Source organism: Tyto alba, unplaced genomic scaffold (genome assembly GCF_018691265.1).
Source record: "Tyto alba isolate M040663 unplaced genomic scaffold, T.alba_DEE_v4.0 Super-Scaffold_23, whole genome shotgun sequence".
In the NCBI taxonomy this organism is placed as follows: Eukaryota; Metazoa; Chordata; class Aves; order Strigiformes; family Tytonidae; genus Tyto; species Tyto alba.
The window spans coordinates 27,442,184-27,454,735 of record NW_024881297.1 but is presented as its reverse complement, the minus strand read 5'-3'; the positions used below and the strand labels follow the sequence as shown (position 1 = coordinate 27,454,735).

The 12,552-nt window shown below is 56.3% G+C and overlaps 1 protein-coding gene across 1 annotated transcript; it reads right to left on the bottom strand.

Moving 5' to 3' along the window:
• Positions 1-4,365: 4,365 nt before the first annotated feature.
• On the bottom strand, positions 4,366-10,005 carry LOC122153806. The gene is made up of 7 exons (XM_042796969.1): positions 9,962-10,005; positions 9,214-9,565; positions 9,013-9,125; positions 5,940-6,044; positions 5,274-5,368; positions 4,723-4,984; positions 4,366-4,553 (listed from the first exon to the last, which is right to left on the bottom strand). The coding sequence occupies exons 2-7, from the start codon at positions 9,318-9,320 to the stop codon at positions 4,492-4,494; spliced, it is 744 nt and encodes a 247-aa protein (XP_042652903.1). The 5' UTR covers positions 9,321-9,565; positions 9,962-10,005; the 3' UTR covers positions 4,366-4,491.
• Between the last annotated feature and the right edge of the window lie 2,547 nt (positions 10,006-12,552).

Genomic DNA, 12,552 nt, shown 5'->3' with positions numbered 1-12,552 from the left:
CAGAAGAAACGCCGCCCTGCGACACACGGGGCGGAGCTGGTCCCGGCGGTGCCGCTGGTCGGGGTGTATCGTACCGCAGCTGTGCCGAGTTTCTGTGGTGGGAGAGGTGATGTGGCTTAGCTGTGCCGGGGGTGGGTCGCAGCCCGAGGGTAGGGAGGTGTCCTCGTACCTGGGGGTCTGCTGGGGACAAGCAGAGGTCTGTAGGCCTGAAAGGGGCTGTGGGAGGCAGGTGTCATTTATTAGCAGCGGTAAGTGACCCTTTTCCTTTCCTTCTTGGGAAAGGGGTAAGGGAATTTTCACGGGTCACTCTAGACTTGATGTTTTTGAGAAGGGATAAAATACAGGATTCTCTGAGCTGGAGCTGTAATCGTAAAAAGAAAAAAAAAAAGAGAAGCAATGTTTGTAAGAAGAGACAAGTTTGTGATCGTGGTCTGACGTGTGTCGATGAAAGTGTCCAGGCACACAGGAAAAGGCACATGGGATGGAAGGAGTGAGGAGGAGTATGTTGTGTTCCCAGCTAGATCTCTTTGTGCTGGTGCAATTTTTCCCCCTCCTGCTGTTAAAACACGGTAGAGCTGATGCAGACTTGTCACGGTGTCTCTCCTCATTAATGATGATGAGTCCCTGTGGGAGACGGAGGCAGCCCAGATGCCTGGGTCCCCAGTAGGGTCTGTGGAGAAGGGAAAGGTTTCCTGGATCCTGTGGGTGGGCAGTGGGGTGTCTGAGGGAGGATTCCTCAGATCCTGGGGGGGTCCCCCAGGAGGGTTGGTGAGGGGGACTTTGTAGATGCCTGGGTCCTGCAGATGTGCAGTAGAACCTCAGGGCTTTACCCCTCAGGCTCCCCATGCACAGGTGCTGTGACAGGGGTGGGCTTCATCCTCACTGACAAGTGCATGGAGGTGGAGGAGGCTGTCTGGGGACTGCCGAACCCATTGCCATCAGCAGCCCGGGCCAGATTCAGCTCATTTTGTCCCCAGCCTGGTGGCCTGGTACCCAGGACATGGTTCCCTGTCCACAGGGACCATGCTTCCCTCCCCTCCGGCCCAGAAGTCCAGGGTGATGTCTGCTCTCTCTCCTCTTTTTTTTTTCCCATTTTTTTTGTTTGTTTGTTTGTTTTTTTGAGGGGGGAGCTTTTTCAGAAGAAAGAACAAACAATAACGAGTAACAACCATAACCATAGTGCTAATGGTAGTGAGGAGAGAGGCTAATGCAGTGAGTGGCGATTCCCCTGGAGCAACAGACACCCTTCTATTTCTGTAAGATAAGGAAGGAAAAAAAAAAAATAAAAAAAAAAATCCTCCAAAGTCCCCCATAACCACCCTTCCAGAGGGAATGTCATGTAACTCTCTGGTTGTTTGGAGGCAGGGCCAGAGGTTGTGATCCCCAAGCAGGGTCACATCATGTTTTGAGGGGGGGGTCAATGGCGCTAAAGTGACCTCAGTCAGGTTGAGGCTGATAGGTCTTGCTGCCCCTAATCCCTGAGCACCCACTTCCCTGCAGTTCCCAACCTCGTCCCCTCCTCTCGGCCCACTTAAGTGGGCGCTGGGGGGGCTGTGCCCCACAGAGAGCACCGCAGCTGTTGGGCAGCCGGGTCCGTAAAAACTACAGCTCCCGGCAAGCCCTGGGGCAAGCCCAGCATGGCCACCCACCGTCGGAAGACTACAGCTCCCGGCATGCTCCGGGGTAAGCACATCATAACCATCCACTGCCCAGTGCCGCAAGACTACAGCTCCCGGCATGCCGCGGGAGGCAGCTCGCCCTGCGCAGCCCCCCGCCCTCCACAGCGGGGCTCCGGCCAGCCCGCCCCGCAGCGTCCCCGGCTGCGACCCGGAGCGGCGCTCCCCCGCCCCGCCCCCCTCCACGGGGCTCTCCCCGGGGGCCGCCGCTCCGCTCCGGTAGCTCGCGCGCTCCCGCCCACCTTCGCCCCCGCTGCAGCCGCAGCTCCGGAACGTTGCCGTTAAACTCGGAGGCAACAACGCTCGCTGCAGAGCTCCCCCCCCCACTGCGCATGCGCGGCTCCGGGGCTGCAGTACCGCACTTCGTTCGCCAGGCGGCAGTGGCGAGCGCGGCACAGGGCGCCCCCACCGCGCATGCGCGGCTCCCCGGCCGCAGTACCGGCTCCCAGCTAGCAGGTGGCGCCCCCGCAGGGCCCGACCCCGGCCCTGGGTCCCCTCCTACCCCCCCCCGCGTCCCCTCCTGCCCCCCCCCCGGGCTCCCTCACAGCCCCTCGCCCGCTGCTGTGGAAGGACACAACGCAGGCGGGAGGCGGCAAGAATTGATCCAGTCCCACCCAGAACAAGGCCCAGCAGCGAGGCTGCCCCGGCTCCCACCGCCCCTGGGACGCCGCAGCAGTCGTTCCCGCAGCCGTGCTCAGCGCTCCGGCCAGGAGCGGTCGGTCAGCTCCCGCAGCAATGGGCTGCTGGGCGGAGGGGGAGGCTGGCCAAGAGGAGCAGGGGCCGGGACACTCGAAAAAAGGAGACAAGTGGCAGCAGGGCGCGACGGGGCGGGTGTAGCGAGGGAGCATGAGGCAGGGAACGGGACGGCGAGAGGACGGGGACAGGGAGCCCGACGTGGCTCCGGAGAAAGAAGCAGCAGGAAGAGAGGGAGCAGAAAGAGGGGCAAGGAGCGGGGCAGAACAACAAAGGGCGGGGAGCGGGACGGGGATGCGGAGAAAACCTGGCGTGGGCAGCACGACAGAGAGGGACAAAAAATGAATGGGGGCGGGGAGCCAGACCGAGAGAGAGACAGGGAAAGACAATAAAGCGACAAAGGGAGGAAAAAGCAACAGGGACAGGGAGCCAGGACAGCAAACAATGGAGGGAAGGGACAAGGAGCTGGAACAATACAAAACAAACCACCTGCCCACATGCTGCAGGGCAGAGATGGAAGAATTAAGAAACAGGGACAGGGAAACAGAAAAAAAAAAAAGACGGAGAGGAGAAAGAATATCGATGTGTACACAAAGAAGAGGGGGGGGGAATTCTAAAATAGGGTTGCTGAGGAGCCAGGGACACTGAAATCAAAAATTGAAAAAAGCGAGAGGCTACAGCGTGGAGAGGGAGGAATTAATAGGGACAGAGAAGGGAGGAATTAATATATAGGGACACAGAGCTGGCCACGCAGAGACAGTGAAAGGCAAAAGATCGCAAAGGCAACAGGGCAGAGAGGGAGCAATGAAAAGGGAGGGACGGGGTGCTGGGAAAGGAGAAGCAGAGACAAACAGAATCACAACGTGCTACGGGGCCAAGAAGGAAGAAACGGAACAACAGGGACAGGGAGCCAGACAAAGAGAGCCAGAGAAAGACGAGAAACCACAGGGCTATGGGACAGAGGCTGAGGAATGAAAAAGCAGGGATCTGGCGCTGGGCAGCAAGAGATGGAGAAAATAAAAATAGTGGCTACCGGGCAGGTAGAGGGAAGAAGGAAGAAACAGGGATCCGGAGCTGGTTAGAGAGAGACAGTAAAAGACAGGTGTACTGATGGGCTCCGAGGAAGAAGAATGAAAAGAGAGGGACGAGGAGCCAGACACAGAGCAACACTTACAGGAAGTACAGTAACAGCTAGAAGGCAGAGAGGGAAGCATTAAAACATCAGGACTGGGAGCCAGACAGTGGGAGGGAGATAGATAAAGAGGGGATAAAGCCCAGAAAGACAGGCTACTGTAAAGAGAAGGAGGAATTAAAAAATTGGGATCCAGAGTCAGACAGAGAGCAGGAAGTAAAATCGCCACAGGCTAAAGAGCCCACAAGGAGGAAACAGAAACAGGGAGCGGGAGCCAGCCAGAGAGCCAGCAATGCAGAAGGGAAAAACCACGATGGGCTCCGAGACAGAGGGAGGAACTTCAAAAAGGACGGGACCGGGAGCTGGACAGAAAGAGACTGAGAAAGGGCAGACAGCAACAGGCCGTGGGGCAGAGAGGGAAGAATCAAAAAGCGGGGACAGGGAGCCGGACAAAGAGCAATGGGGAATGGGGGAAAAAAACCTCAAAACTGCACCAGGCTACGGGGCAGAGAGGGAAGAATGTCAAAAATCAGGATCTCGAGCCAGACTGAGAGACATGGAGTCAATAAAAATGCTGCCAGGTAACAGGGCAGAGAGGGAGGAATTAAAAAACGGGCAGAAAGACTGAGAAGAGGAAAAAGTCCTGACAGGCTTTCAGAGAGAGAGAGGGTAGAATTAAAAATTGGAGGCAGGGAGTTGGACAGAGAGACAGACAAAGAAAAAAGCTGCATCTAGCTACCAGGCAGAGAAGGAGAGTTTAAAAATGGGGACAGTGAGATAGACGGAGGGAGGGAGGAAAGAAGTGACGGGTGACACAACAGAGAGGGAAGAATGAAGGAGAGACTGGGAGCCAGACAAACCGAGATGGGTGTGTTGGGTTTGCTTGTGTGTGCAGCCGGGGGTTTTGGCAGCGGGGGAAGGGGCTACAGCACTGGCCCTCGTGAGGACCTCCACCAAGCTCTGCCGGCTCCAAGTGGGACCCACCTCTGGTCAAGTCCACGCCAAGTAGCCACAGTGGCCATGCCTCCGAGCTAACATTGAAGAAGGGGAACCTGGGAGGATGAGTGGGAGTTGTGAGGGAGACCGCTGTGCAAAAACAAGGTCAGTGGAAGAAGGGGGGAGGAGGAGGAGGAGGAGGAGGAGGAGGAGGGTGGGGATGGGTGCGGTGGAGCTGCTGTCCCCCTGCAGCCCATGGAAGTCGCTGGCGGAGCAGATGCCCACCTGCAGCCCGTGGAGGAAACCCGCTGGCCGGAGCAGGTGGCTGCTCCTGAAGAAGAATGCTGGGAGTCTGAGGGAAGCCCCCACCGCCGTTGTACTTTGTCGCCGAGAGGACTGCGATGCGCAGGAGGGACCCACGCAGGAGCAGTTCAGGAAGAGCCACAGCCCGCAGGAAGGACTCGTGTGAGAGAAAGTTCAGGGAGGACCATCTCCTGGGAGAGGGACGCCATGCTGGAGCAGGGGAACAGCACGAGGAGTCCTCCCCCTGAGGAGGAAGGAGCAGTAGAAACAACGTGTGGCCAACTGACCGCAACAGCCGTTCCCCGCCCTGCTGCGGGGCAGGAGGTAGAGAAATCGGGAGCAAAGCTGAGCCTGGAAGGAAGGGAGGGGTGGGGGGGAAGGTGTTTTTAAGATGTGGTTATACTTCTCATCGTCCTACTCCATTTGCTACATGTTGCTGTCATTTGAATTAAATCGATGTTCCTTTCCTTCCCCTAACAAGTCTGTCTTTTGCCCATGACCATAGCCGATGAGTCATTCCTCCCTGTCCTTACCTTGATCTCCGAGCCTTTTGCTTTATTTTCTCCTTTCCATTCCTGAGGGGGAAGGGGCGAGCGAGCAGCTGCGTGGCAGTCTGTCACCCTCTGGGCTCAAACCACAACAACGGGGAAAGAAAATTATAGTGACAGGGTAGTGGGGGGAGAGGGAAGACTTAGAAAAACGGGGACAGGGAGCAAGACAGAGTGAGATGGAGAAAGGAAAAAAAAAAAAAAAATGGCAAAAGGCAATGGGTGACAGGACAGAGAGGAAAGACCTCGAAATGACGGGCAGGAAGCAGGGTAAAGAGAGGCGGGAGAGAGAAATAGACTTGTGACATGCTCCAGAGCTGAGAGGGAAGAATGAACACCAGGGATAGCAAACAGGACAGAGAATTCCAGAGAGCAAAAATACTGATGGGCTACAGGACAGAGAGGGAGGAATGCAAAAATAGTGGCCAGGAGCCGGACAGAGAAATACGGAGAAGGGAAAAATAGCCACAGACTACAGGGCAGAGAGAGGGAGGACCTAAAAGATGGGGGCAGGGGGCCACTCGGAGTGAAGTGGAGGCAGAAAGAAAAAAAAATAGCAGCTGTGTGGGAAAGCGAGAGGACCAGGGGAGGGGCAGGGAGGGACCGGGACACACAAGGGGAGGAATAAGGCCCCAAGGGCCCAGGACTCACTGCAGCTCTCACTCTCGGCGCTGCCCAGAGAACAAGACAGTTGGGATGCTTCTTCCTCGTTCTTCCTTCCCCTTCCGTAATTCCAGACACTTGGCTGTCCCCCACCTACAAGGATACCTGTGCGTCTTACAGCTCTTACGAGACAAAGCTTCCTAAACACGCAGCCCCGCTCACTCGCGTGCTAAGTGCAGGAGTAGGACAGAGGGAAAGAGAGAGGAAATGACGAGTGGAGAGCAGAACAGCTGGACAGAGGGATGGGGCAAGAAACAATGGGACAGGCAGCAGCACAGCATATACAGACAAAAAGTTAAGGGGATGACAGAGGAGAGAAGAGAGAAAGGACAGGGAGCAGGGCAAAGATGGACAACGGAACACTAGAGACAGCGAGAAGACGAGTATCACCATACCAAGGCAAAGAGATAGAGAGGAAAAAAAAAAAAAAAGACAGCAATGGGCAGCAGGCCAGAGGGATGAGGAAAGACAGGGGAAGGACAGAGGGGTATAAAAACCAGGTGAGGGACAGGGAGCCAGAAAGCACGCTCGTGCAAAACAGAGTGGGACAGGGAGCAGGATGCTGGGTGAGAGAGCCAGTGAGAGCAGAGACAGACAGGAGGAGGAACAAAGGGAAAGACTAACAAGGACAAGAAAGCAGGACAAAGGGATGGAAAGGGAAAAAGTAGAAATGGGCAACAGAATAGCCGGAGAGAGAGAAAAAGAGCAAGAGCAGCCAGAGGAGGAGAATGACAGAAGTATCTAGAGAGAAAGACCGGCACTTGGAAAAGGCAGGGACTGGGGGACACACACATCAGAAAGGTAGAAAGAAAAAGCGGCACTGCCACTTTTCTCCTCTCTTCTAGTGTCCTGCAAGAGAGGGATGGTGAGGAGGACAGCATGAGAGAGAGGGAGGGAGGGAAAGAGGGAGGGAGGGAGGAAGTAGGATGCAAGGAGAGAGAAAAGCAGAGGTACAGGGAAGAGAAAAGAATGAGAGAGCGGGAAAGGGGAGGATGGGGACCAGGAGAGGTGGAGAATTAAAAAATAGCAATGGGCGGAATAACAGAAACACAGAGAATTAAAAAAAAAAAAAAAAAGTATCTAGGGAGCAGGAAAGAGGAATAGAGCGAGGGGGGAAAAAAAACAACAGGGAGAAGGATGGGTAACCCACAGCAGGGCACTGCGGGAGCGAGGGGGTGGAAACACAAAGAAGGGCAGAGGGATGAGGAGAGAAAGAAAATAGGGACAGGAAGAAAAGCAGAGGAACCAAGAGAGGAGAAAAACCAGAAAGAGACCTGGATAGACATGGCCAGCGGGACAGAGAGATGGAGGGAGAAAGAAAAGAGGGACAAGGACAGCGACAGCGGTGCAAAGAGAGGCACAGGGAGTGGGCCTGTGGGTTGTAGCCAGAGAGGGACAGGCAGCAGGACACGAGCTTTCAGACAGAGGTGTAGAGAGGGGGAAAGAAGGGCAGAGTGGAAAAGAAGGGGGCAGGGAGCAGGTCAGAGAGCTGGAGAATGAAGATACACTGCTGCAGAGCAGGACAGGAAAACCGAGATGAAAGAGATGAATGAGAAGCAGTGCAGTGGGGTGCAGACAGCAAAAGTCACGCTAGGCAACAGGACAGAGGGATTGACAGAGAAGGAAGGGACAGGGAGCAGGACAGAGGAATGGAAGGAAAAAAGAGAGATGAGCGACAGGACAACGGGACGCAGAGAGAAAGGAGGAGGGAAAAGGAAGGAGGGAGAGAGAGGGAAAAGTGGGGAGAGAGCACCGGATGTGGAAAGACAAGAAGCAGGACAAGGAACGTGACAGAGGGACTGGGGGCAGCAGAAGGGGGTGAACCAGATGCAAATGAAGACAAAGAGGTGAAGGAGGGAAAAAAATACAGAGATGGGCTGCTGGGCAGAGAGAGAGGAAGGAAAAGTAGGGCCAGAGTAGGGCAGAGAAAAAGGTACAGACGGCTGTACAAGGGGAGATAACTAGAAAGAGTGAGACAGGCAGAGGGATAAAAGCAGAATAACCCGAGAGAAGAAGCGGGACAGATGGACAGTGAGAGTTAGAAAGGGTCAGAGAGCAGGAGTGAGAGACGGAGAAAGAAGCATTAGGGGCAGAGGGACAGAGAGAGAAAGATACGGGTTGCATGAAGGAGAGAGTGACGGAGAGAGGGAGTGACAGAGCCCAGACAGAGAGGGGGAGACAGAGAGAGAAAGACAAACCAGGGACCAGCAGCAGGCCAGAGGCAGAGGGACAGGGGAAGGAGAGCGGGGTACAGAAAAGAAGTGAGGGACGGGAAGCAAGAAGATGGAAATCCGAGAAAAAGGGAGGGTTGGGGAGAAGAACACTGGGATAGAGAGCAAGCCAGAGCAACGGGAAGAATGACAGGACGCAGAGCCAGGGGAAAGACAGAGACCAAAAGCAGGACAGGGAAATGGAAAATGAGAGATAGGAAGCGGGACAGAGGGGTGGAGAGACAATGAGGAGCGTGGGGGTAACGTCAAAGAAAGAGGGAGGGAGAAAGGGAAGGACAGACAGCAGAGAGCAGGAGCAAGAACTGGAGAAAGAAGCACCGGGGGGGAAGGACAGAAAGAGAAAAAAGACAGACAGGAAGAAGGACAGAGGATGATACGGAGGGGGAAAAAGAAGGCCAAGGAGAAGGACAGAGATTGTCCAACCAAGACAAGAGAGCAAGACAAGGTGATACGGAGAAAGGAAAAAGGGACAGGGAAGCAGGACAAAGTGAAAGACAGGCAAGAATAAGAGAGAGGGAGCAGAACAGACAAGAAGGGGGAAAAGCCTAGGACGGGTAGCAGGACAGACACCTGGAGAGCAGAAAAACACCAGTGGGTTGCAGGACAAGAGACAGAGGATAAAAAAAGGAAGAAGAGGGAGCAAGACAAAAGCACAGAGAGAAAAAGAAAAGAGAGTGGTAGAACAAGAGAGAGGAAGAGGGAGCAGGACAGAAGAACTGAGAGGTAAAGGGAAACGAAGAAAATCACAGCAGCATGGGAAAGAGAAGAGGCCAGGGGAGGGCCCGGGACATGCAAGAGGGGCGACAGGGCCCCGCGGGCCTGGGACTCACCGCAGCAGCTCTCGCTCTTGGAGCTGCCGGGAGAATCTGCCGGTTCAGACGCTTCTTTCTCCTTCCCACCCCCCTTCCTCTTCTCTAGCTCCAGGCGCTCGGCTGTCCTCCACCTAAGAGAACACGGGGGTGCCTCAGCTCTTACGAGACGAGGCCTCCTACGCACATAGCCCCGCTCGCTCGTGCACTGCGTGGCTGTACCGCGCTTTCAGTGAGACATACAGACCCTGCGGTGCACGTTGGTGGTCTGAGCTGCTGCAGACTGCAAAGCGGGATCCTTCCTCACCCGGAGAGGCTGGCTCTCTCATCCTGCAGCGGGAAGCAGCTGCCGGCTGCACGGCCACCCGTTTAGTCCCCTTTGCCTTTCTCTGGCCTCTCCAGCGCCAGCCACGGCAACTCCTGCCCACCGCCAGCCAGCGCTCCGCCTGTTCCTTTTTGCCCCCACGCCGCAAAGTGCACGAGGCCGGGCAGAGACAGCCCCACGCAAGCCTGAGGCGGGTGCAGCCAGCAGCATCCCCAGGGGAGGAACGGACAACCGCATCCTCAGCGCAGCCTCCGCAAGAGGGAAAGAAGAAACAGAGATTGTCAGCGCCAGAGCCCACCCCTGGCCACGGCCCCTCCTTCCGCAGGGGCTGCTGGAAATGCAGTCGCGGGCCAGCTCGCTGCCCTCACGACAGGGTTTGCGGGGGGCCTGGGGCTACGGGACAGGCTTCAGGGGAGGGGCTGGAGCTGAGGGCAGCTGCAGGGGGCGAGCGGGGCGGGGGCGGCTCAAGGGGATCTCCGGCGAGTTGGGGACGCCCGCCCCCTTTCCCCCTTCCCGCTCTCAGGGGACTCCCCGGGGCTGCGCTGGCGAGGCTCGCCTGCCGCAGCAGAGCGGGTGCAGCTTCCCGTCCCCCCCCCGCCCCCAGGAGACACCCCCACACCCGCCCAAGGGGCTCGCTCGCCTCACCGGCAGCCGCCACCCGCCGCCGCGCTCCTCTCTTTCCCGGGCACGGCGCCTGCGCCGGCGGCCGACGGCGCGCCGGAGGGGCCAGAGCCGGCGCGCGGACGCCGGGCTGCAGTACCGCGCTTCGCCCACCGGGTGGCGGCGGAGGCGGCAGCAGCGGGGAGCGCCCGGCGGGCGGCGCGTGCCCAGGGGCGGCACCGGCTCTGCAGTTCGGCGCGGCGGGGGTGGGGGGGGCGGCGGTTCCTCACCGGGAGGCGGCGACGGGCGCGGCGGCGGCGGCGGCGGCAGCAGCAAAACCGCGGGCACCGCAGCGTCGCGTTGCCGTTAACCGCGGACGGCAGCGGCGATCGCGGCAGAGCGCGCCCGCACCGCGAACGCGCCCGCACCGCGAACGCGCGGCTGCAGTCCCGCGTTTCGGTCGGCAGGCGGGAGTGGCGAGGCGCGGATTGCTCCGCGCGCCGGAGCGGTTCGGAGGCGAGAACGCTGCACCGCAACCGGCGTCTGTGCGGGACCTTTCTGCGCGAGGATCTCGCGGTGTGCCTTACGGAGCCCCTGCCAGCTCCGGCTAGCGGGTGCCGACGTTCGGCGCTCTAACGAAAACGCTCGGATGAAAACGCCCGACGTTCGACGCTCGACCGAAAACGCCTCAAAGAGTATTTGCTGTGTGGGATTCAGCGCTCGTGCTGGCTCTGGATAGCGTGTGTGTTCCCAGGCAAAGCAAGCACAGAACCGCGGGTTGCTTAGTGCACAGTTGTTGGAGAATGGCTCAGAGACAAGGGTCCTGAGCCCACCGAGCAATTGTATGATCAGAGCCTGCTCTAGCTGCTGATGCTAAGCCTCACTAGGGTTTGCCTGCAGCTGCTCGCAGCTGCTGATACAGGAGGAATGTCAAGGACGCTTCAGCCCTGTGTACCGTGGTGTGTCGAAAACATATTAAGGGGAATTAGGAATAGTGGTCTGAGAAACCCAGTGTTATGATAACGGTGGTCTGAGAAACATTGTGTTACGGTACTGTCGTGTATCGAAAACAAGTCAACAGGAATCAGAAATAGTAGCATGAGAAACTTAGTGTTATGAGAAGCTTGTGCTGTAAGCTAACTGCAAGTAGGTGGACTGTGCGAATACGACCTTTAGAGCTTAAGCCAATCAGCTAGTGACTAGTAGGCATAATAATTATCATTGTCTGTATAAATATATGTGCCCTGGACCAATAAAGACACACGTTGATTGATGCTCTATCACCCACACTGAACCCGTCTCGGCGTGTCGTTCGTCCGCGGCTCCGCACACAGTAGTAGTTTAGAGGGGAGAATGTTGCACAGCAGCTATGGTCTGTGCTAGCCCGTTCTGTGCAAAGGTGTGTTTTACATCGCTTGTGTTGGCTCTCGCCAGCGTGTGTGTTTTCTGGCAAAGCACGCCCAGAGTCGTGGATTGCTTAATGCACTGGAGTAGTTTAGAGGGGAGACTGGGGCACAGCAACCAGCGTCTGTGCTGTCCCTTTCTGTGCAAAGGTCTCGCAGTATGTCTAACAGTCCTTGTGCTCACGCTGGCTAGTGTCTTTGTTCCCTTGCAGCAAGGCAAGCAAAGAGCCATGGATTGCTTAGTGTACTGGAGTAGTTTAGAGGGGAGAATGCTGCACAGCAACTGTCATTTTTGGATGAGTGTCAAGCGTCAGGTGTTTTTGGGCCAGCGTTTTCGGCCAAGCGTTGATACTTAAGATGTTTTCGGCCGAGCATCAATACTTCAGGCATTTTCAGCCAAGTGTTTTCATCCGAGCATCGAACGTCGGGTGTTTTCTGCTGAGCGTTGAACATTGGGTGTTTTTGGCCAGTCCTTTTTGGCCGAGTGTAGAACGTCAGGCATTTTTGGCTGATCATTTTCAGCTGAGCATTGAATGTTGGGCATTTTGGGCCGAGCTTCGAACGTCAGGCCTTTTCGGCCAAGCGTCAAATGTCGGGTGTTTTTGGCCAAGGTTTTCAGATGATCGTCGACCATTGGGCGTGTCCATCCAAGCGTCTAACATCGAGCGTCGAACATCTGGCATTTTTGGCCGTGAGTCGAACGTCAGCCGCGAGTCGACCGCGAGTCGATCGAGCATTTTTGGCAAAATGTCAAACGTTGGGCATTTTCAGCCAAGCGTTTTTGGCCGAGCGTCGAACAGTGGTCATTTTTGGCTGAGCGTTTTGGGCTGAGTGTCGAATGTCGGATGTTTTTGGCCAAGTGTCCAACGTCGGGTGTTTGTGGCTGAGCATTTTTGGCTGAGCATCGAATGTTGGGCATTTTTGGCCGATCGTTTTCGGCCAAGATTCAAACGTTTGTCTTTTTTGGCCGAGCGTTTTCAGTCGAGTGTTGAACGTCAGGCGTTTTTGGCTGATCCTTTTTGGCTGAGTGTCGAACGTTGAGTGTTTTTGGCCGAATGTTTTTGTCTGAGCGTCAAATGTCAGGCATTTTCGGCCGAGTGTTGAACAGCGAGTATTTTCTGCTGAGTGTTCTACTCTGTTGTGACCAGTTTTGTTGTTATTTATTCTGAGTCCTGTTGTATACAGCTGCTCCACATTCAGAGTCAAAACTCATCAGCCTTTTCCTACTGGCAC